Raw genomic sequence first — 27379 nt, 5'->3', positions numbered from 1 at the left:
TAAGAAACAAGGAATATGTTCCAAATGAACCGATAAAACCTCAAAAAATGACTGTAATTAAATGAAGATAAGTGACTTATCTGACAAGGAGTTCAAAATAATGGTTATGAATATGCTCACTGAGGTCAGGAAATAATGCGCAAAGTGAGAATTTCAACAAAGAGAGAATGTTAAAAAAGTACCAAAGAGAAATCACAGAGCAGCAAAATACCGTGACTAAGCCAAGTAAGTCAGCAGAGGGGTTCAACAGCAGACTAGATGAAGCAGAATAAAGGATAAGCAAATGTGAAGACAGGGAAGTGGCATTCATCCATTCGGAGCAGAAACAGAAAAAGAATGTAAAAGAGTAAATAGCTTAAGGGAATTATGCGACAAACATCAAGTGGGCCAATATTCCCACAGAATTCTACCATGAATTCTCAGCGTCCCTGCCTGTCCCCGTCCCTGCTCAGAGCTCCTACTTGTCTGTGCTTTCAGACATGCAGCAGGTGCTCCATGCGCATGAGCTCAGGGTTTGGCTGTCTAAATGTGGTTTCTCGAGAAAAATGTGGTTATGCAATATCAGAGGCCTCTCTTTAAATAGCTTTGTGCAAATATGTACTAAAGCTAAATGGAAAAAATTTTGTTTATTTAGTGGCTTTACCAAATATGTCAACAAATATTTGGGGCACCCACTGTGAGTAGAGGACATATGTACAAGCTCAGTGTCATGGTGGTATATCGGTCACATAAAATACATTTCTGAATGTGAACAGTCACTCTCGGGGTCACAGAGGTCATGCTTTCAATTGCAGGCTCCTTTTTCTCCAACTACCTTTCAAGGAGTCACATTTGGACATGTGCCTTGGGAGAATACAGCAAATATTCTTCGTAGCAGCACCCGAGACATACACTGGCTATATACATATCAAAACTCTGTAATAATAATCTGGGGCTAGACAGAGTTGCATCTCTGATTTCCTACAGCTTCCAAAGGCTATTGTGCTGAGAGTCAAAATTAGTTTTCAAAATAATTTCCTGATGTCTACTGGGCACACACAGTGGGACAGGGACAAGGTGAGAACTGACCTAAAACATGTAAGATTAGTGGTCCAATGGGTGATGCAGACAGGAAGTGTTACTGTCACCTCGTGGATGAGGAGCGGCTCCAGGGAACCACACTTGGAGAATCACGTATGTAGTCTAACATCTGGCCAATGAGTAACTTTCCTAAACAGCTTTTCCTACCAAGGGTTCAATCTACTTCTGTTTGGTTACCTCCCTTGGTGATCAACTCACTACCTACTAAGGCTACCAACTCTGGCCAATTCTAATAATTCTTCCTTATGCTGACTCTAACCTGACCCCTTAAAACAGTCTAGTGCTTTTGCCTTCAAGGCCGCGTCCCTCCTTCCCCACAGGAAGTCTTCACAAAGCTGGAGACCTGTCCTCTTTCCCTTCTTACTCCCTGAGACTCTGTACCCTTCGTATCTTGTACACACTTCTGACAAGCTTGGTCTTGTGCATTATTATTGTAGTAAACCTATTTTCCCCAATCTTCACAGCAATTTCAACATTAAAGAGCTTACTCTCAAACAAAAAATGAATGAACCCCCAAAAGTTCATCTCCAAGCAAAATGTCATCATTGCAGACTTGGCCAATGCAGCCCCCATTTCAGCCTCTACCATTTCCAAACAAGTTGTGTATGTCAAAGCGCTTTTGAATCAGTGACTCCCAAATGTCTGTCCCCAGGCCGGTGTCAGCCTGCAGTGGAAGACACAGTTTTTCCATCAAGCCAGGGCGACTCAAGTTAAATAGCTATTCTTCACTCAGAGACTATGCCCTGCCTATGTTTCCCATGGTTGAAACAACCTTCCCGTCATGAAACGAGGGTGACACGGTGGCCCCTGGAATGCCAAAGGCAGGATGTTCCGTTTTCAAGCCCTGGAAAGCCTTGTGCAAAATCCAGGTCAGATGGGTCTCACGCTGCTCTCCATCAGCCTTCGTCCTAGACCAGTGATGGCGAACCTGTGACACGCGTATCAGAGGTGACACGCGAACTCATTTTTTTGGTTGATTTTTTTTTGTTAAATGGCATTTAAATATATAAAATAAATATCAAAAATATAAGTCTTTGTTTTACTAAGGTTGCAAATATCAAAAAATTTCTATATGTGACACGGCACCAGAGTTAAGTTAGGGTTTTTTAAAATGCTGACACGCCGAGCTCAAAAGGTTCCCCATCACTGTCCTAGACCCTGAGCAGCCAGGCGGCGGAAGCTCCCTCGAGCCGGGCACCGACCTTCCGCTGCTCTCACCCCGGGAACGGGCTTCTCTCCTGGGGCTGCTCTCTGGGTGGGCCGTGCCCCGACTTCACACGAAAACCACTGCCTCTCACTGGACATGAAAACCTGCACCTCCCTGAGGCTTCTCCATGCCCGTGGCCGTCCCTCCATGAGCCGGGGACCAGGTGATCCAATCCACATCCCCACTGCAGCCCTGCCTTCTTGCCCCTGGCTCCCACGCTCTCCTGGGGCTCCTCGCCCACCACTGGCCACTGGCCACTGGCTTCCGGAGCGCTGTGCTCCCTGTATTCCCACGGCCACGGCTTGGAGGCGAAGGTGGGAAGGCAGACTGTCCCTGGCCTACAAAAATGAGAAGAGAAAGATTTCCCATAGAAATGGGGTCAGCTAACGTGTTCTGTAAAGGTCCAGGCAGTAACTATGTTAGGCTATGCGGGCCATACCGTCTCTGCTGTAACTAGTTATGTAGCCACGGTGCTTCATAACAAGGGAGTGTGGCTGTGTTCCAATAAAACTTTATTTACAAAACAAACTGCCTTTGGCCTGAAGGCTGCAGTTTGGGGCCCCCCGTCCTAGACCACCCCTGAAACAGCCTGGCTCCTCTCCGTGGGCCCAGCGCTTGGTTCGCACCTCCCATGCTGCGCTCTGGAAATGTGCCGTTGACCTGTCTGTGGCCCCTGTGGCTCCTGGGACAGAGACTCTGTGTCCCAGGTGGCAGCACAGTACAGGTTTTCAGTATCTATTTGGGGAGAAAGTGTGTGTGTGGCGAGGGGGGAGATGATGTTTACAGCAGGCAACCCTCACCGAGCATTTCCAGCCTCTTGGCGAAGAGCTGCAGGGTCCACGTGGGAAAAGAAGTCTGTGCTGCCGACAAGCAGACAGCAGCCTGGCTTACAATGTCAGTCCTTGTTACAGTGCAAACCCATGGATACGTTTTGACGTCAGGGCTACACCCCAGAAAGCAGCGCCCCCAGAACCGCCTGCAGACAGGCTGCTCCCGCCCTCTGGGGAGCCCTGCCCGTCACAGCCCACCACCACTCCCTTCGGCCTCCTTCTGTGAGGAGGAGGGACCCTGCGGCCAGCAGGAGAGAAAACCTAAGTGTCCCTCTAGGCCTGTGCAGCGCCATTAGGTGACGTCAACGGCTCAGGGCATCTGGGCTCTGTGTTTCCACTGTTCTCAGAACAGCGGCTAATTCATGGCAGTAATGACGTTTCTATTTAGAGCCTCAGAAAATAAGAGGTGGTCCCTCGATGCTGCACTCTGAGTCCTGTGCTACGGGTTTGCCTGCTTTCCCTGTGAAGCAGAGAGCTTACAGGTGGCAGGAGGACAGGCAATTCCACTCAAGCTAACCAACAGTCTGGGGGCCTACTATGTGCCAGGCAGCATGTGCAAACAAAGACAAGCACATCCCAGGGACCCCACAGGGAAAGAGAGGGCAGTCAGGCACCCAAATAGCCATGATGATGGTGGGAATGGTGCACAGCAAAGCAGGTACTCTGGGGCTTGAGGATGGAGATGTTTCTTGTGGGAGCACGAAGGCCTGGAGAATTTGGGCACATGAAACTGCAGGGAGCCTGGGCACAGGGAGACTGGGTGGCCCATTCATCAGGTGAGAAAGAGAGGAGGGAGGAGGAGAGGGCTCAGCTGGTGGGGAAGCTGTGCTTGGCTGCCGACACGAACTGTACTTGGCCCTTTCTGGCAGGGACATTCTGTAGCGCAGCTTCACCGCCAGGCAGGTGGGTGTGCGGGGCTTGGCTTCAGTAGTTTGTCTGTAAAGAGCCGCCACGATTTCCTGTGCTTCTCCCTCTTCCTGGGTCACCTCCCACATGATCCCATTCCTCCTCCTGGGATGTCTAAGCTTTGCTGTTGAGAGGATTTTTTTTTCCTATGAAAGTTAATTCCCTTCCTTTTCCCAGAGGTCTCCAAGGCCTTGCCTCTTTGCGTGACTTTGTGAAAATTTCCTGGTTCCAGATAAAATTCTTAGTGCCTAAGAAGGCATTTTTATGTTGCACTGAATTTTATGAAAAAGCACATGATTACTTTGGCTATTCTAGAATATTTTACTAGAATAGCCAAATGAATCTTGAGGAAGAAGAATAAAGCTGGAGGCATCATACTTCCTGATTTCAAGCTATATTACAAAACTATAGAATCAAAACAGTATGGTATTGGCATAAAAACACAGAAATCAATGGAACAGAATAGAGTGCCCATAAGGACACCCACATATATATGATCAGTTAATTTATGACAAAGGAGCCAAGAATATGCAATGGAGAAAAGTAGTCTCTTCAGTAAATCATGTTGGGAAAATTGGTCAGCCACATGCAAAAGAATGAAACTGGACCACTATCTTAACCATACACAAAGTCAACTCCAATGGATTAAAGACTTGAACATAAGACCTATAAAACTATAGAAACTAGAAAACTCATAGAAGAAAACACAGAACAGAAACTCCTTTACGTTGATCTCGGTGATGATTTTTTTGAATGTGATACCCAAATCACAGACAAAAGCAAAAATAAATAAATGGGACCACACCAAACTAAAAAACCTCTGCACAGCAAAGGAAACCGTCAACAAAATGAAAAGAAAACCTACTACCACATGGGGAAAAATTTTTCAAATCATTTATCTGGTTAAGGATTAATAAACAAAGTATGTAAAAAAAAACTCATAAAACTCAATAGCAAAAATAAAGCCCCAAACAATCTGATTAAACAATGGCCAGAGGATCTGAATACAGCTGACCCTTGAGCAACAAAGGGGTGAGAAGTGCCACCACCTGCACAGTGAAAAACTTATGTATAAATTAAACCAGCCTCCCACATATGTGCATTCGCATCCAGAGGTGAAAAAACATTAGACATTTTTCCTCAAAGACATACAAATGGCCAAGTGGTATATGAAAAGGTGTTCCACACCACTGATCATCAGGAAAATGCAAATGAAAACTACGAGATGCCAACTCATACCCGTTAAAATGGCTACTAAGACACTTCTTGTCAAAAGGACAAGAAATAACAAGTGCTGGCGAGGGTGTGGGGAAACGGTAACTGTTGGTAAGAATGTAAGTTGGTGCAGCCACTACGGGAAACCATAGGGAGTTCCTCAAAAAGTTAAAAATAGAACTACGACATGATCCAGCAATTCCACTGCTGGGGATTTATCCAAAGGAAACGATAAATGTTCACTGCAGCGTGACTCACAATATCAAAGACACAGAAATAACCCAAGTGTCCTCCAACAGATGGCTAAAGAAAATGTCGTATATATATGTGCCTACACACCCACACATACACAGCGAGTCCTCACTTAACATTGCTGATAGGTTCTGCAACTTTAAGGGGAACAACTAACAAAACAAATCTTACCATCGGCTAATTGAGAGAAACAGCAGCTAAGCTCCTGTGGTATCTCAGCAACATTATCATGAATCAACATTGAACCCAACAACATTATTCAAGAACCTGTATACATAATAAATATTATTTTGCCATAACATAGATGGAAATCTTGCAACAACATGGATGGACATTGAGGACTAAGTAAAATGAGTCACAGAAAGGCAAATATCATATAACTTACATGTGGAATCTAAAAAAAAATAAAAAACTGAACTCATAGATACAGAGAATAGATTGGTGGTTTCCAGAGGTGGGTGGCGGATGAAATGGGTGAAGATCAGAAGGTACAAACTTCGAGAGTAGGTATTTAAAGTTCTCATCACAAGAATAAAATTTGTAACTACACGTGGTGAAAACCGCTAACTAGGCGATCATTCCGCAATCTACTCAAATGTCCACGGGGACTTTCAGGGGGCCGGTCTCCAACTGACAGCCCTGTGCAGGCTCCTTGCTCAGCCCCACTTCCCTTTGGGGAACCCCCTCCGCACTGGGAGGAGCCCAGGCACCTTTGGGTCCTGGAGTCCCACTTTACGTCTTTGCCTGGCCAGGCTTCACCTTCTGATCCCACATGTGACAAGTCTCCAACACGTCCCTCTAAAATGGATTATGCCCCGAAGTCCTTCATTTCCTTTAGCTATATGGTCCCTCCTTTTAAAATCCTCATCTACGTCAAAGGCTACATTGTATGTTTTCAAAAATAGATAATAAGTGATGAATATTTTTCAATCAACAAACTTTACAGCATGAAGTGAAAATACACATAATCCAGGATTAGAAGCATAAATCAAAAAGAAAAAATACCAATGTTGTCCTCTATGATAAAGGTCTCTATAAAGGAAGGTTCTTAAAAAAGCAAATGATTAAAATTCTTTTACTGCAGAAGAACACTCAAATGGATTGTTCTGCATGATGTAATGGTTTTTAAAAAAATCACAGTACTAACTTGGAATGATTCTTGTTTTTGATATAAACTTGTAGGGGTGAAATGTTCAAACGCAGAGATACATTTTATTTGCTTAAGAAATTAAGATAGAAAAACAGAACAGTCTTTACTTGGAGGAAGAATTTTTTGCCTTCACAAAAGGTATCAGTCTCGAGTTGCACAGCCAAGTGTTAATCTTAAGTGATGTGCATCACTAAGACGGTAGCACAGGCTTGCAGGGGAATTTTTTTTTACTATCTGACAAAGGAGCCTAATTTTCCCAAAAACCTTCTTAATTGGCAACGACAATAAGAAATGGAGAAAGACAAGCAGAGAGCAGTGGTGAGAATGTAATGCGTGGTCAAGCTGACAGAGCAAATGAAGCAAGCTGGGTACGTACCTGCTTATTATTGTCAGTGGTACAACACAGTTTCTTGAGGGAGACAAAATGCCTAATTTTCCTAATAACATAAATAATTAGTTATTAGTGAGTCGGATATAAGATGATTCAACAAATCAGCAAAGGAAAACATCAACAGAAACTTTTTAAAGCAAAACTCCAGGGTCTATTCTAGGGCAGATGTACGATTCAAACAAAACCCAGTCTACAGAAAATGCATTTTCACACACAGCCCACACACGCCTTCCGAACGGGGCTTCCCTTTTAATGGCTCCCAGACATTTTCCGAATGAGCATTTCATTTTGTGACTGACTCCTGAAGCTTGGCTCCTCCGTATGGGCTGTGACAGGATGAAATGCCACTCCAGAAAAAAACTGGCTTTATTCTGCTGATGCTAATACTTTTATAGCTTATATAGAAAGCAAAGGACTCATTTGGACAATGATCAAATTTCAGGGTAGCTATTTTTATATTTAATTCCATATTCCTGCACAGCATGGTCATCATAACAATGGCATTTTTCGGGCAGAGAAAAATCCTCTTACTTCAAGGTCATGGACAGAATCCCACAACAGCCTGCGGTCTTGCTCATTACCATGGAACAGACCAGGAAAAGACCACAGGTGCCTCAGCCCTGCACAGATTTCAGCTCAGGGTAGATTTTCTACGGAGAGTGAAGCCAGGAATCCCAGAGGGCTGTGTTAGATTTCACAGTAGTGAGACTCGACTCCTCCCCTCCCCTCCTCTCCTCTCCTCTCCTCTCCTCTCCTCTCCTCTCCTCTCCTCTCCTCTCCTCTCCTCTCCTCTCTCTCTCCTCTCTCTCTCTCTCTCTCTCTCTCTCTCTCTCTCTCTCTCTCTCCCTGTCTCTCTCTCTCTCTCTCTCTCTCTCTCTCTCTCTCTCTCTCTCTCTTCGGTTTAGTTTTCTCTGGAGAACTCTGACGAGAGCATAGAAAATGCTGGTTATCCTGTAATGAATATCTCCCTACTTTTAATAAGAATTTCCTCTGACAGTTCATTGCCTACAATGGGGTGGGGGGAATGACACTGTCTGGACAAAAGAACGTCTCTTTCTTATCTGTAACATCAGAAAGGTCAGAAAACCTCATTCTGACAGACATTACCAAGCAGTGGCATGTCTCCTCGACCTTGGTTACCTAATAATTCCGGCCACACACACACAAAGTGGATGTTAGCTTCAATTTTCTGAAAGAGGGCACAAGGATGATGGTAACAACAGGGACTGCTGGGAGGGCCACAGAGGACCGTGGGCTCAGGAGAACGTCCGGGGGCCTCTCTCTGCGGTCAGGAGGGGCCACGGACTGCCCGTCACCCCACCACCCACACTGAAGCACGATGATGGCAGGAAGCACGAGGTGGTGGTCTCTGAACTGAGGGGAACACTTTTGAAACTAACCCAGGAAATTGGAGGGGAGACAACCCAGTGACACTTTGCTGACTTTATAGACTGTCGTTGTCTAGTCGCACAACAAGCTGCAAGGGACTGGGGCAGTCAGAGGGGCACAAGCAGGACTCGCCTCTCTCTTACTGGCACCATAACTGCCGCCTTTCCTTTTCCCAAAATTTCACACAATGGTGCGCGTCCCTTAGACTCTGAAGCTGGTGCGACCTCCGGGCTGGCTTCCAAAAGCTCCTCAGGGACATGCTGGTAGGGGAGCCAGTTTGGCTTCGTAAACCTCACAGAATTCAACTGGGGGGAGGAAAGGAATCGCGTATTCGCCTTCTCTCTCCACAGTGATAAGGCTTCTCTGGTAATCTGAGATTAAGTGGAATCAGATCAACCTCAGCTTTGGATCAGACACATCTTTCTCTCTGAAACCATGACCGCCAGGCCTTTATCCCGAGTTGGAGCAGCCCTGAGCCGGCCGGAGAAAGCCAGCCCAGGCCGGTGCCCCAGGGAGAGCAGTCCGCTCCCAGGGGTTTTGCTGTTGATGTGGAGGTGGACAGCCTAGGAGCTCCCCCAGAGGGCAGTGGGCAGAGGGAATCGCAGATGCTCAGGTGGAGGGGCTCCTGGGTGATGCTCCATAAAGACCATAAGCAGGAGAAGACAGAGAGCCACGTCTGGGGGTTGCTACCAGATGCCTGGAGGTGGCCTTGGCATACCTATGTACAGCCCAGCCCCCCTGTGCTTATGGGTCTAGCGCTTACCCTGCAGTTCAATATGCCCACGCGGCCCTCAACTGAAAGAGTTCAAGAGTTTGCGCTCACCCTCCTTGGCCAATCACTGGGGTGATCTTCACGTGCTGTTGGATGCTGTCCCCGGACTTCCGCTTGGCGTAGTAAACCCCCTGCCACTCCTACATGGAGAAAGAGAGCTCTTAAAGTCCTGCTGTGGAGGCCAGCAGCTGCTCCTACAGGGGGTCTTATCCAACTGAGCCATTAATTCCCAGCGCTTTCAGTGCATTCCACAGAACACCACTCCGTTCTCGCTCCCGCGGGGATGCTGCCTGTGTAAGGCGCATGGTCACAAGGCATGAACACAACAGGACCAACGCGGCCACCACCAGGCTGCCCTCCTGGGCCCCAGGACGCCTGACCTGTGGGAGGAGCTCCTGCTCAGCCCTACGGGTGTAGTGACACCAGGTCAAGGGATTTTTCCGAGGTCTTCCTTAAAATCGTCCCAACAACCCGAGTCAGATTATCATCCTTCATTGACAGATGGGCAAACTGAGGCTCGGAGATTCTAACTACTGTGCCCAGGTGAGAAAGTGGGGGGTGTGGCAATGAAGCCCTCCACCTGTCCACTATCTATGGGGCCTCCAGCCACGACTTCTCTGGGTTAGTCTGGCTCCTGGCAGTTTCCATGGAAGAGGCAAACGGGGGTGTGGAGATCCTGCTGTCTTTGGACCTTGGGGAACTGGCTGGGATGAAGAACCCGGTGACCTCAAGGGGGGACCTGTGGCACCGCTGCGATTTCTGGGAGGAGTGGTTATGTTGGAAGCTGGGCCTTTTCTCTGCAGCCTTTTCCTGCCCCCGCCCTCCGCTGCCTCCCCACAGGTGGCTCACCAGCATGCACATCGGGCCACCATGGGGCAGTATTCTGGTGGGTATTTTGGATGACTTGCCAATGTCCTGTTTCTTTCTCATTCCCACTGCCCCAGTTTTTAAAACATTAATTCTGGGCATCATATACAATCAAAACTACTTTATGTTTGTACAACGGCCCCCCATGAAATGAAAACAATGGTCATCTAACTACTTCAGATCTGAGAAAGCAAGATGAAAGCAGTAACATGTGAGAAAGCACCCTGAGTGCTCAGGAGGAAATGCGAGGCAGTTCTGGCTGGGACAGCAACGCGCCCGGGGGCAGGGCTCGAAGGAAGATGCTGCCGTGTTTGCACCACTGCCCTCGTCTACGGCGACCAGTGGGTGCAGCAGGGAGACGGAAGCCATCTCTCCATGAACTGGGGTGACAGAGAACAGGAAAAGGACAGCCGGGCCTACGTGGGAACACTGACACTAAATACACCTAGTCCCCCAAACACTGGATAAGCTGACACATATCAGCTCTGTGGGCGGGATCGGCGCAGGGGTGGGAATGATATTCCAGGAATGACAGGTGGGGCGTATTCACGCAAAGGATGATGTTTCCTTAGACCAGTGGTCGGCAAACTGTGCCCCTTGGGTGTGGCTCTTCCACAAAATACCACGTGCAGGATCGCACGTACAGTGCGATTGAAACTTCGTGGCCACACTCAAGGGGACAAAGAGCCGCATGTGGCTCACGAGCCACAGTTTGCCGACTACTGCCTTAGACAAAACTGCCAGATTCTGTAGCGTCATCATAAGCCCCCGATTTGCTGGATATCCAAAATTAACTCATTTTGCAAACATAAACATGTTTCATTTAATTATAACATCACGAAAGAAGCCAATCTTTATGATGTGACATAAAAACCCACAGTAGAGGCTAGTGCGTTGGGGAGGCGTGTGCGGGCTGTTGTTAGTGCCACCCACCTTGCCCTTCCTGATGCATGTGTTGATGGTGTCGAGGAGGTCTGCCCGGTTCTTATCGCTTTTGGGCAGCTCCGCGAGCTCTCTCCCAAGCAGCTCGTTCTTGTGGTAGCCCATCATCCTTTCGAAGGCGGGGTTGACATACTGTGAACGGAAGTGGGCACAGGTCAGTTCGGGGGCGCCTGAAGGAAAGCCTGCCGGGGTGCAGGGGACCTGCTGGAAGAGCCCGTCAGGACCATCTCAAAACCCACACACAGAGATCATCCCAGTTCCCTCACACACAACATGCTCTGGTCCACGTCCTCCTCCTCCCGCTTGTGTTATCCGCAGAGGGCTGGTAGGTTTTTAAAGGGGCCTGACAGGGTCCCCCCAAAAACTGCAGTCAGTATAGTCTCCCCTGTCCAGGCGCCCACCATCCTCAGCCTTTTTGGTCCTGCTCATGGCAAAGGCTGGGAGGTGATTGACATCGTATTGACAGCATCACCGTGTTACCTCTCCTGGAGGCACAGCGTTTCCCGCCACCAGGTGCCCGCTGTGGATGAAGGACGCTATGAAAGCGCCATCTGTTAGGTTACAAGTGGGGAAGGTGAATAGAGAGCAGGGAGCCCGTTCTCCTCATTACTGAGGTCACCCCCGGCTGCCCACTGTAAACAGGGAGGTGCAAAGCGAATGTGTTTCATGAAGAGACCTGACTATTCAAGTCTGGAAACAGGTGGGGGTGTGCTTGGTCTAGAGCAGAAATGGCCAATGAGATGAGGACGCTTTCAGATCCATTTCAAGAAACACTCCCATGCATTCAGCCAAACAGGACACCACATGGAAAGGCTTTGGCGTCAGAAAGATAGGGCTACCTATTTTGCTTCTCCTATTTATGACCACAGCTTTCCTTGGGTAAGTTCCTGACCTTGCTGGTCCTCAGTTTCCCCATCTGTATAATGGGGCACTTGTGTCTCTTTCATAGGGTTACTGCATGGAATTGAGATACCTTATGAACATGACGACAACCGGCCTAGGCGTGGTGGGTGCTGATGTCATAGGTTCGGTATGAGAGCAGGTGTGTCTGTGTGTGCAGTGGGGCGTATGCAGGAGAGCAAATGTGGGCTCTGTCTGCCGTGGGTCCACTGTGCTGAACACTGACTTTAGTCTCTACTGAGGAGAGTATGTGTTCCTCACACTCAGTGCCCCTATGCAAACCAGGTGTGGCCATCAGAGGAAAGCCTGCATTTCAGAGTGTGTTTTAAGTATAAATGCCTTGCTTTCCAACAAATACAACAACGTAATTTCAACGAAGGCTTGTCTACTAACTATACACATTTCCTTAGGAAGCTGATTTTAGTACATTAGACTGCCTTGTTATTAGAATACCAACTATAAATAAGTGAACACCCTTGAAAATATTTTGTTCCCAAAAGAAACAGATTCCTAGATACAGAGGACAAACTGGTGGCTGCCAGATGGAAGGGAGGCTGGGGACTGGGTGAAAAAGGTGAAGGATTAAGAAGTACAGATTGGGCCCTAACTGGTTTGGCTCAGTGGATAGAACTTCAGCCTGGGGACTGAAAGGTCCCAGGTTCGATTCTGGTCAAGGGCACATGCCCAGGTTGCAGGCTCGATCCCCAGTAGGGGGCATGCAGGAGGCAGCCAATCAATGATTCTATCTCATCGTTGATGTTTCTCTCTCTCTCTCCCTCTCTCTTCCTCTCTGAAATCAATAAAAAATATTAAAAAAAATAAGTACAGATTGGTAGTTAAAACAAACACAGGTATTAATGTACAGCATAGGGAATTTAGTAATGTTGTAATATCTGTATATAATGTCAGGTGGTAGTACACTTATGGGGGATCACTTTGTACATTATATAAATATCTAACAACTATGCTGTACACCTGACACTAATATAAAATATTAAGTGTCAACTGTAACTGACAAATTAAAAAAGAAAATATTTTGTTCCCATAAGCACTTAAAAGCCTTTACTCTACAATTCTGATACACTTCTGTGGTCCAAAGAATTTAGCCCACCTCCGTCAAAGAAATTACAGGCTCTGATTTGAATACAATTTTATTCTTATTAAATATCTAATTCTTAGCTTAAGTCTATAAGGTTTTTTTAAAAAATTAAAACAAAATCTTTATTGTTGAAAGTATTACATATGTCCCCTTTATTCTCCTATTGACCCCTGGGAAATAGCCCACACTATCAGTTTTCTTTGAATATTTTGGTGTTCCTTTCTCCAAAGAAAATGTGCTAAAGTGTGAGAATTAAAAGGAAAGTGCTTGAAAAAGGGTGGCTCAAACTTAAAAGGTTCTACTTTGACATCTAAAGATAAAAAATGTCCCCGTACCTGAATCACATGCTCATCGCTTGTTATTTCTATGGCTTCATGACAGTGGTCTAATGCTGTAAACACTGAATTACAGGCCCTGGAAGTTGCAAAAGATCAATGTTAGTTCTACCGTAAAACCATCAGCACTTCATCTGTTAGTTTATCAAAGTAAACAGGTCCTCGGGTTCACTGAAGCAACGTACCGTCCGATCCTGCTTTGAGGAAAAAACAAACAAAAACCTAGGCTTTCAAACTAAATGAATCAACAGCAGCATATATTTTCATGTATGTGATACAAAGAGAAGAATTATAACCAGCAAAATATTCCTGGGTCATAAAATGAACTACAGCCTGGCTGGCGTGGCTCAGTGGTTGAGCATCGACCCATGCACCAAGAGGTCACTGGTTTGATTCCTGGTCAGGGCACATGCCTGGGTTTCAGGCTCCATCCCAAGTGGGGGAGGAGAAGGGGACAGAGTGCAGGAGGCAACCTATTGATGTTAATGCATCGATGTTTCTGTCTCCCTCTCCCTTCCTCTCTCTAAAACAAAAAATATATATTTAAAAAAATAAAATGAATTACCTACATGCTGAATGAAACCTTAGCACTGACAGGGGAACGAAGGTGCAAGGGACCATCTTCTAGGTCCCTCTGTTCTACACCCAGGATGCTCTCCCTGACTACGCTGCCATCCGTTAAGAAAACACACTTACGTCCCAACTGGATCTGGGGTATTCTGGCCTCCTGCAATAGGCAAAAACACTTTATGCCCTTTTTTGTGACCTCAAATAAACAAGCCTTTCTAGTGCTTTGCTTTCACCCACTCCCGCTGGCCCGCTGCAAGGCAGACATGGTGGGAGGCCCCTCACCTGGGCAACTGCACAGCTCTCGAGGGGGCAGTTTTCTGGGTGACCTTGGCTGGTTATCTGGAATATCTGAAATCATTTCAATTTCTCAGTTCTTGGAAGGAATTTTAACTCTTCCAAATCTAGAGCAACTCCAAATACAGTAAGTTACTATCTAACAGCAAGTATGTAACTAGTTCCTAAAGTTCTGTTATTTGCACGGGCTGTTAAAAGAATACCAGTGACAGCTTTCTTATCCATTACATAAAAGATGCTGATTTACTGGATGGATGTTTTGTAAAACAAACTTTAAAAATGTTATTCATTCTTTCCACTCATAATGGCGTCTAACGTTGCCATCCTGTTTTGAACTGTTTACCAGGCACAGGGCAGAACAAAGCGGGTGAAATCTGGTTCCGTGTTTTGCCAGGTCTAGGACCTTGGAGAACTTTTTATCTTGGCTGACTCTCAAGTTTCCTCATCTATAACATGAGGAAAACAACACATTTTATAGGTTGTTATAAGAACCAGAGCAGTTTCGTGAGGCATCTCTCAAAGTACTTGGGACAATATAAGAATTCAACATAGGGCACTTGTTATTATTTGTAAGATCCCACAGTCAGATTTCTTTGTTCTCTAAGGCTTTCAAAGGCGGTTGGTCAAAGGTGAAATATAATCTATCTTTTCTCACATTATCCCTGAAATCTCAAACCAAGCATGGAAATAACAAACCAATACCAAGCAAGGTAACTTCTATGGGGAGTGAAGGATTTTAGCCCAATGAACGACACGTTTCTATAGTTGCAGGGGCTGAGGTAGCCACCGTGTGTGAGTGAGCAAAATGAGTAATTGTGATGTGGGTGAACGGAGGAGGATATAAACCTGAGACTCCTGAGAAGTGCAGTAAGTTTTCTTACTGAAATTGCTCCAGGCTACCTAATTTGAACTGTATACTGTCCTATTAGCATCTCTGCACGCTAATAAAATGTCACTTAAAATAAGAGAAAAAGAATAAAAGAGGACTTTAAAGTGTCACCCACGCTGATACAGCACCGCCTCCCGTGAAGAACAAGACTCTGAAGTACTTCCCAGGGGCCTGGAGCAGAACCCACTCGGCACCACAGGCAAGCGGTCCCTGGTCCCCAGAAGTTAGACGTCAAAGCACACTCTCCGGGGCTAATGCCTCAACTGTGAGAGCTGCAAAACTAAGCTCTCACCCACTTTATGTGATAAATCCCTCTACACATATTAAATGATAAATTCCTCTTTTGCCCAAGGGTTTTCTTAAAGTACCTGTGTCTCAACTAGGTGCGCAAACAGGTGCTTCTGAGTACTATTGTTTCTGTCAATTCAAGAGGCTTCTTTATACAAGATCTTAGCTCCAACCTGCAAAGTTTATCTATTAAACATTCACTGTATGATCATCCACAAAGCATAAGATCTTCAATAAGTATAATGCCGAATGGACAAAAGAAATTGTTATCAATAGGTGAGGTGAGAGGATATCGGTGAGACACACTCCTGGACTGTGTTTAAACCAATTTGGTGGATGGTTCTATTTGAAAAAACCTGCAGCAAAATGAGGTAATCGACTTGAATCATGTTCTTAGAGTTTCCGAATTTAATTCCTTATATTAATTATTAACGCTCTTCATGCAGAAGAGCCCTGGCTTCGTTTACTTTCTGTTCTTGGGAACCTTGTAACTCTGTGCCTCAAGTGGATTTTTGTATCCTTCAGGTTAAGAAGTTGGCAAACTGGAAAAAGCAGCACAAGGAAAAGTAACGTTCGTGCAGAAACCCCTGAAGTACAGGCGAGGTAACCATTTCCCCCTCACCTCCTTCAGGGCCCTGGAAGGCCCAGAGGGGAAGGCAAGTGCTAGAGAGGCTGGGCATGAAGTCTATAGACAGCACAGTGGTGTAGAGATGTGTGTGTGTGTGTGGGGGGGGGGGGGGTGTAGGGGGGAGCCAAGTGCATTGGACTGAAAGAGCAGGACACCTGGATTCTACTCCAGCGCTACAGCCGACACACTGGGGAGCTGTGACCAATCTTATCCGCTCTCCCTGGTTCTCAGTGTTTTCCTCCATCAACTGGCTGAGGTGGCTGAGTTCCATAGTCTCTTGTGTTCCTACCAAAGGTACGCTGGAATCTACTCAACACACACACACAGGCCACCTGGAACAGGGTAGGACTGCACAAGGTGGTGGCTTGTAGAGTCTGAACACAAAGCCACATCCCAGCAGGGGTCTGGGAGGGCTAGGGAGCAAGCGAGCGGGGAGGGAGGCAGCATGGGGTCGAGGTTGGCACCCTCCTGGGCAGCAGTGCAGCTGGGCTGTGCACGAAGCCTTCGCAGCTGGGTTTCTCCTGTGACGCCAGGCGGTCACGCAGAGTCCACGTGTCGGTAGCTCTCTGTGAACGTCCGTTCATAACAGAGATGCAGGGTTCCACAGAATACAAAGTTTTGCCCACCTTTTAGAAACTGATGTTTCTAAAACTGAGGACTGCTACCTTCATAAGACTTGGAGTAAAATAAACATGATTTGGGTGTAACTCCTGGATATCAGAGATCAGACTGGTGATGACACACAGCCAGTCTTGCCTTAGTATAATCGGCTTCAACTCCCAGTAAGCAGTAAACCCTATCTGTATTTTGGATAACATAGTGTCTTCATAATGAAGATGCGTAAGGATAAGAGAGAGAAATGGCCATCATTCACCCCCATTTCCTTCGGCGTTCCCCATTCATGAATTCTTCTGTTCTAGAAAGCAATTCATCAAATACTCTCAGAAACGAGATGTAGCTCTCCTATTTTTAAGAGTTATCCTATAAAATGGGATTTTAAAACTAGACAGGTTTTGTTTGCTCATGTGACCCTCGCTTTTCCCATGGTTAAGTGTGGTTACCACACATGAAGACCCGACGGGAAGGTGCCCCTTCAACATCTAACCCCACCCTGCAGCACAGACCGTCCTTGCAGAATGCCAGTCATGCCACAGATTTAGCTGCAGCTGGGGGCGGAATTGCAGGGGAAGCATTATATAATTAGACTGTGATTATTCTGGATTGTATAATAAAGAGCCTCGTTTTCTCGTCAGCAGCGAGTGGCAGTCGCCTGCTTGCCCCTGGGGTGCAGGTAGAGGCTTCGCAGGTCCTTGAATGCCCTAGGGAGGGGGGAGGTCACGGTCTGGGGTCACCGTGCCCCCGCCCGCTGGACCCAGATCTGGCTGACCCAGGGAGAGTCAAACCCTGGGCACACCCCACTCCTCCAAAAAAGGGGAGGGAACTGGAGACAGTTGAGGCAGAACAGCCAAAAAGCAACAGAAGCAGCAGACCACTCAGCCCTCCTCTGGCTTTCTCTGGCGGAGAGCTCCCGCCTTCCCCCACCACACACACATCGCCCCTCATGCCCCTCCCTCACGGGGGCGGGGGTGGGGAGCCGCTCTCATGCTGGTTGCTCATGGCTGGGAAGAGAGGCTCTTTGCCAGCCAGGCTTCAGCTGGGTGGGGGTAAGGAGATGGATATGCTGGGCAAGCCCTTCTTCCCGGGCCACTGCCTGCCGAGGCAAGTCCATTCGCCAACCGCACACTGATTTGTACTGAGAACTTGAGCCTTTCCCCCAGGAAAGTGAAGAGGGAGAAGTCCTGGGACTTGCACAGGGTTAGGTCCTCAGAAATTTGCCAAGTTCTGAGTCTGAGGAACCTTGAAGAGTTGTTAAGGCCCTGGCTCTACGCAGATTTCATTAGCACAGTAACCAGAAGCCCTTTCTTTAAGCCCTCGTGCTGATGGCTGGGGATGTTTAGTTCAAGCTGCCAGCTCTACCTCCGCCCACTCACTCTGATGTCTGGCGTGTGCCATCACACTTAATGTTGCCCAAGAAAACGCAAACAATTACTTAACGTAAAAGGAGAAAATTACCTGTCAAAGCAATAAGGTATCTGTTCGTGTTTTTGTAGATATGACACAGTGAAAGATTTAAACCAAATGAAAACCCTCTTTTTCTAATTCTATTCATGGTGGAAACATTTTTTTTTTAAAAAAAGCACAAAGCCTTTTTACCCTCAATTAAAAACAGTAGGGACCTCCAGGAACAGAAACCATCAATGCACAATAATAAAAATCATAAATTTCTGAAGTAAAGGCAATGTGCTTTTCTTGAAAAATTCTAGGAAGTTCTCTGAAGCTAACAAATATGTGGATACGAAGAAACCAAGGGATTTAATTATTTACATATTCAAAAGTCTTTGGCAATATTCCTCACCAAAACCTGTTAAAATACCTAAATTTCCACTGCCTGAGATTCTTTTGAATTACTTTCCCACCTAAGAAAGTGACTGTTTCTTAAGGCTCTCTACCGACCAAAAAGGAGCGTCCCTGCCCAGGTGAGCCCCAGAAGGACCTGCCTCTGTGGGTTTACGCGAATACATTTTACTCCCAGGAGACTGAGAATGTCAGAGAAAAATTAAGTTTGAAAGGGTTTGGTCCCCATTCAATGCAAATTCAGTCGTCAAGATAAAAAGAAGTATACGCATTACAGTGAGATGCCTTCTCAGTTTTCGCTGAGCCTGAAACCCTCCTGACCTTGCAGTTGGCCAGAGGGGGAAGCCAGGCTGGGACTTTCTGGCATCCTACGGCCTCGAGCCACTGAGGACCATAGTTTGGGGAGAGCCTCCACAGCCCGCTCCTCTTTCTCTGCTTGAGGGGGGCAAGTTGAAAAAACAGGGTCCTGAGAGTACCCTGGAGTGGAGCCTGAGCCAGACCAGGCATGAGCTAGGCCCTTGGCATTCCCAAGATGCCCCGGGAGCAGAGCATCCCACAGCCCAGAGCTCTGGCCAGACCCTCAGACAACCCCATCCCAGAAGCGAGCACCAGAGAGCAGCCTGCTTTTAAAGCACCCTATACCTGCTTAGAGACCTGAAATCAGCCTCTTCAAGATACTTCATGCTTGGAGGCCTCAAACGGGCTTCGTGAAATCGCTATCGCGGTTACATAGCAATTATTATGGTTAGCATAATAAATACGGCCATTGGTTTGCCCCTATCCGTAACAATCCATGGAGGAATTTACAAATGTTGAGAGTAGTAAGTAGAAAGTAATCCTGAAAGGCTACTCTTAATCTCGACCTAATTGTACAAAAATGAAACCGTACTTTTCCCAGGATATAATTTTAACACTGCTGCAAATAGTGGAAAATGCTGCCAAAATAAGAAATGCTTCTAATTTATTTCCTGATAACAAAGGGCTCTCAGTTTAGATTCTGCTGCACTGGCTACCGTTACTTGTTTACCGGCCTCACAGTCCCTGTGACTGACCAGGAGCCTGTGCGCAGGACCCTGGCTCCTCTGCAGGGCTGCCACCCCGGGTCCCGTCCTGTCGGGCTACATACCGGAGTTTGAACTGCGAGCGCACTTCCCCATGTTCTATTTGAATCAGTTCATTATAGCAGGCAATGATGCTGCTGTTCTCCACAAATCTCTGAAAAGAAAGTAAATATAACACGTAAGACAGATGCAATTACTTCTTTAAGAGTCAAATAAAGAAGCGTAACAGTTTTCCCTACCCAAGTTACTCAGTTACGTAAGACAACTAGTGGGTAAGATGAAATCCAACAGTTGTCAAGGTGTTTCAAAGGCCTGTTTCAACACAGCATGGGCTATTGTATGCTTAACCCCCTTTGTAACAAAGGCGGGAAAACTTCATGATGAATACTGACAGGAAAATAAACGCAACCTTGCTAACTGCAGAAACACCTGTGCTTTATATTGCACTCGTAGAAGTCTTCTGGGGTGGGAGAGGGGGTCAGGGAGAGGTCACTGGGGGGAAAAGGAGGCATGTGTAATACTATATGTAATACTTTAAACAATAAAGAATAAAAGGATAAAATAAAAGTCTTCTGAAAGCCAACACTGGACGTGTTTGGTGCGTGCCACACTCTGAATGGTCTCGAGGGGAGAGGCCCTTCTTTGCTTCCTTCCTCATCTTCTGAGTGCCCATTGCACTCTCCTCCCTCGTCTCCCCTCCCCCCCAACACACACACACACACACACACACACACACACACACACACACTTCCGCTCTCTAGTGTGACTGGTTTCTTCTTGGGGAGCACCTTTGAAGCCCTGACTTTCTGTGCCACGGGTCCCCACTGTTGCAGGTGGAAGCTGGGAGGGGCGAAGGAAAGGGGATTCTGCCATGAACACACACAGGAAGGAAACACTTTCCCTTTCTTTGGTGAAGTTAAACATGCTGGGTTCAGGATGACCTTCTGGACGGGTCACGCCTGTCTATGTCTAGTTATAACTGTAATGCACATTAATTTTAGTGTGCAACGTACAGAAAACATAAAGGAAAAGCCCCAAATCGCTGATAGTATCACAAGCTCCAGCTGTTGTTAACTTGGCTCATTCCCCTGGGCTTTCAGTGTGTTGTGCGTTTGCGTGTTCCATGTGACATTTTCACTTTCCTACCTAAGAAATGATTTTTTATATTTGACTTTTCTTTAAGCCTAAGAACTCCCATTGCAGTGACAAACAGCTTTCTGTTGGTGATGGTTTCTAAACACTGGAGCACTTCGTACATAATTGGTACTTGGTGTTTTGTGGACTAAAGGTAAGGGGAGATGCCAGTGCCTTATCCTTAGGGGATTTTTCAAGAGTGTAGTGAACCCCTATCTCTGAAATGATTTGAGTGAATGAAAAGCGGTGGTCTTCCAACTTCAACATCCTTCTCCTGGGCCTTTGGTTGAAAATTCGGGTTCCTGGGCCCGCTTGCAGGAATGTGGGCTGGCTTCCTCAGCACAGGCCCTGCAGCTCCAGGAGGCCCGGGCGCCGTGCTGCCCACGTGGGCTGTGCATGCTCAGGGCTGCAGGGAGGGGGAGGAGGCCTCACTGATTTCCCAAACTGACTCGACCACAGAAGCCTTTGCCAAGGAAGACCTGCTGAGAGCGTTCGGCACACTAGGCCCACAGACAGTTTGAGAAACACCACTTTAGTGGGCCCAGCGCGGAGCTGGCATTTTGACTTTGCAGCGAGTGTGAGCTCTGGCAAAGCTACTTCACCTGCTTTCTCTTCTGCAAAAATGAAGACAATATCCAGCCTCTCGTTTGCAGACGAGGATGAACTAAGTTGCCCGGAACGGAGCTGAACTAATACTAAATCTTAGCTGTCCATCTCTCCCCAGGAAGCCGCTCCAGGGAGGACTGTGTCTGACCGGCAGGCCTCGCGCAGCACGCACATGTCAGTGCTCCAGGAATACTTGTTCAGCGGACTGTGCACCATTTCAGAGAGAAAGAGGGACGCGGAGGCTGATATAAGAACAGCTGCACTTGGCCTTCGCGAAGGCACTGGTTTCGAACAGGCTCGGAGTGCACGGAGCTCCACGCAGCCGCCCCTCACGCGCAGCGAGAGGCTTCAGGGAGCTGCTGTGGAATATCCAGGACACAGTGTGTTCCCGGATCCCGACACAGGGACCCAGCGTCTGAAGCACTGGCCAATCGGCTAGCAACACAGGCTGAGTCTCACCAGATGAGTTCATACAATCAAAACAACTCAGAGGTGGGAAACCACCTCCCGGAAGGCAGAACCGCTGGCATAGTTGGATGGGTGCTTGGGTAGAGTGTTGCTAAAGACAAGGTTTTGCCCAAAAAAGGAGGGCAGCCACCAGGAGAGTAATCTCAGCTGATCTTGTTTCACAGGAACTCAGGCGGGAAAGCGTTGGTAGGTGCAATGTGCTTCCCTGGGAAAGTGCCCCAGCTCTGTGGGGGCACCCTGACCTAGCCGGCAAAGGCCTCGATCAGACCAGCACGAAAGAACACAGGTGTCCCTGACAGGTCTCGTGTTTCATGCTCCCACTTTGGGTTTTATTCAGCAAGGCTGACGGCAGAAAGCATCGCCATATCTGGACAGAGGGCAACGAAATCTTCTAGAGCAGCACAGACAGGTTATAAAGCATGTAAAAAAGGAAGCACGAAACGTTTCCCTCCTAAATTTATTTAATCACGTTGCACCCAAAGAGGGCCCGTTGCTTTCCCCAAGCTTTCCTGTGAGTAGATGTGCAATTGCCAGCATCACTCCAAATGACAATCTATACCAGTCACAGGCAGGAACACTGAACTGAAAGCGAAATCCCCAAAGGACATCCGACAGCAGCTACAGGGGGCCCGGAGGATGTCACCCACAGTGTGTCGCCGGCGTCCTTAGTAATGCGGTCCCAGGGCGTGAGGAGAACCTGCGTGCTCACACTCCAAGACGTCCCGCCTCAGACGTCAAGGGCCGTGTTGGGCTGGGGTGCAGTGGGTGTTCAACCTTAAACCCACTGCACCCCTATGGCACCTGTGGGTGATTTTAGGTTATTTCTCAGAAAATGATCATTGTAAGTGAAGAAAAGAAGTCCAGGCTTCTCTACCAACACTCCTTTTGCAGAACTCAGAAGCACTGTTCTGCACTCTCACTAAGATACAGTGTGGAGGACAGCCTTCAGAACCAAATGCCGGCCTCTGAGACCCGATGAAAGCGAGGTGAGTGATACCGCTAACGAGAAGCACTCATTCCTAGGACACATGTGAACCGCTGCCCTACCTGACTATTTCACAGAGCACTCCGCTCCACACCGACGCAGGAAACAGCCAAAGCACAAAACTGCTGCACATGGTGATTTTTCAAGTTCTGCTTCTCTGTGGTCTACCGCAAAGACGGGATTGTTTTTTAAACTAGGGGTTGCAGGGTACCATTCCCTAAAGCACCCAAAGGAATTTTCATAGCTCACAGGCACGGGCAATGTCCTTCTTTGAAGGAAAGGATGCATGGCTCCATCTATCTGAGATTCCGATTACTCCCATCAAAAGACCTGGAGATGCCAGGGAAGCCTGCATTTAGTTTGTTGGTAAGTCTCCTTGCAGGAATCAATCTTCATTATTAAGTTGAATAACAGTTTGATTCATGTAGTCACTCAAATAACTTAGGATTTAAACCAGGAGTTCACAGGATATGGTGGCCGTCCTGGGCCTGGCCCTGGGCATACGCTCTGACCAGCCCTGACCAACACGAGGCCTGGGTGCCCACTCAGTGGACTCACCTACACATAATCACATGCACACGATGAATCTAGCCAACTGGACTAAACGAGAGAACCTTGGGACGACAGACTTTTGACCTAAGATGTGTTTTTATGTCATTGCGTATCAGTGGCTAAGATATATGAAGTTAAGAGAGAAAAAGGAAAAGACGTCCAACTAACAGTTGCCCGTTATCATCCCATGAGAACAGCTCCTCCCTCCCTCCCTCCCTCCCTTCCTCCCTTCTTCCTTCCCTCCCTCCCTCCCTCCTCGGCCCTGGGGCTTAGGGTTATGCATGGATGTTGGCCTGGGCGGTGCTGGGAGAGTTAGGATTAGCAGAAGCGCCTGCACCAGAGGAAGGTGCCGGCCAGCGGCTACGTACCCTGCTGAAGCCTGCGTGCAGAAGAGGGAGGACTGAGGCCTCTTCACGGTCGCCCGCTCTGCAGAAAAGCAGAAAAGGTGGTCACTCAACAGATACAAGCCAGGGCTCCTCACACCGGAACACGGAGAGGGCGCAATGAGGCGAGCGGGGCGCCGGCTCTCACAGTGGCTTCCTGGCCAGCATGTGCCCACGGGTACACCTGCCTTCAAGGACCCTGACTCCCACACCTGACGTCCAGATGCAAAAAGAACAAAATGGTAGAGAGAAAACTCCAGCCGTGTGCCTGAGAGCATGGCTGCAGGCACACGCGAGTGGCTGTCCCCCACTCGAGGCTGCCGCTGGAGTTGGAGCAAGGGTATGGGGCAGTCCCACCAAGGGAGGGACAAGTAGGGGCAATGCTCATCCCAGAGACTACTGTCCTCTTTGCCGTCCCCAACCCTTCTAAAAGCACAACTCCCACCCCGCAGGACCTCGCTGGGTCCAACTCTCAACTCCAGGAAGGCAACGGGCATTCTAAGCTGCCGCAGCCAATAACCAAATGGGCAGGATGTGTCATCAGGTATGCCGAGTTAGAAAGGAAGAAGAGAAAACAAAACCTGATTATTGCCACTCATTTCATGGGAAGGTTTCCTATTCTGAGTCTACAGTGGGGTCTCAGAACTTCAGTTTGAGTACAAGGTGTGGGTTATCACAGACATGCAGGGCTTGGCACCATCATGACAGCCAGCAAGTAACGTGGAGAATACACCTTGGAAAACAGGGGAGGAGAATGGAATAGAGGGGACTGGGTGGAGGAGCAGATAGAACACAGGAAAGGAAACCCCAGTGCTTATCTGGGGCGTTACTTGTAGCTGAGCCCGCCCTGCGGGGAGGGCCGCCTTCCCTAGCTCCTTCTCTTGGAACTCGGGGTTCTCCTTGGCGGACTGATAAATCAGGACGGGCACAAAATGGTCTCTAAAGGTATTAACAATGTTCTAAGTCATATGCTGAGCGGGACAAACTCAGAACTGGGGGAACGCTGTGGGGACTGGTGCCCATGCGGCATCCATGCCCAGGACCTCAGAGTCCCCACAGATAAAACACAAGCCAAAGGGCTGAACAAGGACGACTGCGCATCTTTGCTCTCCTCCTCCTCGTTCCCCTCGAGGCCCCATCGCCCCCCAGCATGGCGAGTGGCGAGTGGCGAGGAACCACTGGGGACAGTTTCTGAACTTGCCTTGCTCCACAGCCCATGGCAGGTCTCACAGTGAAGACACAGCTCTGAACAAGAGACGCGAGGAGCCCCAGGTCAGTAGAAGTCTTTGGTTAGGCCAAAACTTTGAAGCCAGGACTTGGCTCTGGAATGGAGTATTTCAGCTCTCCCCTGCCCCGGGCTGGCTGGGGGAGGGCCTAAACCCTCCCGAGTTGCTGGCTTGTCAGCTCCTTCCTTGCAGAATCCGTGCCATTTGCCACATGGGTCCTAGTCCAGGGATCCTGGGCCCTAATTAAGGTTTTATTCTCTCCGAAGCTAATGATGGCCATTACTTGACTATAACATTTGATACTTGCAAAGATTCCAACCACTGTGGCTTGTACAAACAACTGTTTCCTTCTAGATCTTTCACTCTAAGTGCTGGCCATTTCAGACAAGGAACCCAGCAGAGCCGTTTCTTATCCCACAATCTCGTACCTACAGCTTAATTCCTCTTTCCTGCCTTCCAGCATTGGCACGCATCCTAGTCCTGCTCCTAGCCACAGAACTGCCCCAAAACATAAACTGCACATCCCTTTTCTTGCAGTGGATTTAGTGCCTCTTTGTTCTCACGCTACCATTTGTTTCCTCTTAAGTGAAAAACAAGCATTCTTTTTTTTCTCTCCCATCTCTTTTCCTTAAAGAAAAAAAAAAAAAAAAAAAAGATAAGCTGGAATCATGTTCTTTCCAGATCTCCTTCACACATTTTGCATTCATTTCCAGCATAGAATGAAGTAACCATTTTTTCCTGAGATGTGTATGTTGCAGCAGCAATTCGATATGACTGGGAGAAAAACCTCAATATATCCAGAAATTTGCAAAACAAAGAAAGCTCCCAAAGCAAGATGGAAGGTTGCTGCTGTGGGGCCAAGGACATGCCCATTGTTTTTCCAGCTCTGAGACTGGATGACATCAGACAAATGTCTCGGCAAGAACGGGACGCTTTCCAGCAGGGGTGGGAGGTGAGCTTACGCTTGTGAAACCACCGCGAGGATCACCGTGTGCTCCGCGAGATTCGTGGCCCGGATCGACCTGCAACAAGAAGGTGCCAAGTCAAACCAGGTGACCTCGGCTGTGCTCCATTAAATCCATGTGAAGCCGCTTCACACTGGAGACGGCACATCGAATCTTCTCCTAAAGAACAGCGATGCTGTGCACCTGAAACTAGCACGATATTGAATGTCAACTGTAACTGAAAAACGCTGCAACACAGCCCACGCAAATGCCAGATGTTAATAAGGGAAACTGGAGGTAGGGGGTATAGAGGAGCTGTAGGGACAGTCTGTACCCTGCACCATTTTCCTGTAAACCTGAAACTTCTTTAATAAACAGAGTCTATTAAACCAAAAAAAACAAGAAACAGAAAAAGTCCATGTGAAAGACAACAAAGAAAGATGTCCTTGTGGATCTTTGTGTTATTAAAAAAAAATTTTTTTAACTCCCAGGCAATTATCCAATAGGTCAGATCTGCCAATTTTCCACTTTAAAAACCGTCAAATCCCACTTAAATTCCATGTTTTCTGACTGAAATTCCACTCTGCAAAAAAAACCCACAAAAAACTGGCAGTCTTACAATTCTCTAGTTATCAGTTTGTACTTGGGGAGGTAATTGGTTTGGATCTTTTTTCTTTTAAAATAGTAGTTAGTTCAGAAAAATGAAAGTGCTTGCTGACAGCTGGCTATACAAATGCAGACTGAAATGTATTAAATGGTTCACAGACCCACCCCGATTTCCCAGTTGTACCCTTGTTTGTCCTCCAATACTTTAAACGACTGGGGCTGAGAAATGTTGCAACATGGCAACTGTCACCACCTGCATATAGTTAGTTTATTCCCTAGGAACGTAACAGGATTAAAACACGTATGGATGTAGACTTTAGAGGTCGGGGAGTCTTCTTAGGAAATGTGTTTTGAATGATTCTGGATCATTCTGGTCAGGGGTCATGAAATGGGTGAACTTTTTTTTTTATCCTCACCCAAGGATATATTTTCCATTGATTTTTTTTTAGAGAGAATGTGAGAGAGAGAGGTGGGGGGGGGGGGGCGGGGGGACCAACATGAGAGAGACACATCCATTGGGTGCCGGGATGGAACCTACAACCTTAACAGAGAACCTACACACCCTTAACCAGAAATTGAACCTGAGACCCTTCGGCCCGAGGGCCAACACTCTAACCGCTGACCCACACCGACCAGGGCTGGGTGAGCTGTTAATAAAGTGCCACCTACTCAAATCTTGGTATAAATACGAATGCTTGTTCTGACCCATCCCCTTGCTCTGGCCTCTGGTTATTTCAATACGGTTCAAAAGAGAGCCACCACCTCCAAGAACAGAAGCGTTAGGGCTGCTCCCGATAATCTGTGAAACCACATGGATTAGTTTTCTTTCTAGCTGCTGGGATTTCAGGTCCCCTCCATGTTAACATGTCTGCACTACCGCTCTCCCGGGGAGAGCCAGCTCCTACTGCTTGATCCTCTTCAACTCCAGAATTTCCTAACCTTTTTCAGAAATGTACCTTCCCCGCTTCCTATTCCTGGAGGCCTCCCTCTGTGAG

General features: G+C 47.5%; 1 protein-coding gene across 4 annotated transcripts in view; it reads right to left on the bottom strand.

Moving 5' to 3' along the window:
* Positions 1-27379, bottom strand: part of PDE8B (phosphodiesterase 8B) — a 205955-nt gene that overhangs the window by 57030 nt on the left and 121546 nt on the right. For all 4 annotated transcript variants that reach the window (XR_004967485.1, XM_036308860.1, XM_036308859.1 and 1 more), the window contains exons 4-10: positions 25797-25856; positions 23594-23651; positions 19546-19634; positions 13336-13414; positions 10993-11133; positions 9244-9332; positions 7017-7077 (exon numbers count right to left, since the gene is read on the bottom strand). Coding sequence is in view for 3 of the 4 variants with exons in the window: in XM_036308860.1 (XP_036164753.1) it covers positions 7017-7077; positions 9244-9332; positions 10993-11133; positions 13336-13414; positions 19546-19634; positions 23594-23651; positions 25797-25856 (577 nt within the window). In the remaining variant the exon portion in view is untranslated. The remainder of the gene's footprint in view (positions 1-7016; positions 7078-9243; positions 9333-10992; positions 11134-13335; positions 13415-19545; positions 19635-23593; positions 23652-25796; positions 25857-27379) is intronic.

The sequence above is a fragment of the Myotis myotis genome, unplaced genomic scaffold (genome assembly GCF_014108235.1).
Source record: "Myotis myotis isolate mMyoMyo1 unplaced genomic scaffold, mMyoMyo1.p scaffold_m19_p_5, whole genome shotgun sequence".
Taxonomy (NCBI): Eukaryota; Metazoa; Chordata; class Mammalia; order Chiroptera; family Vespertilionidae; genus Myotis; species Myotis myotis.
The sequence above is the reverse complement of the archived record's forward strand: the minus strand, read 5'-3'. Positions and strand labels throughout refer to the sequence as shown.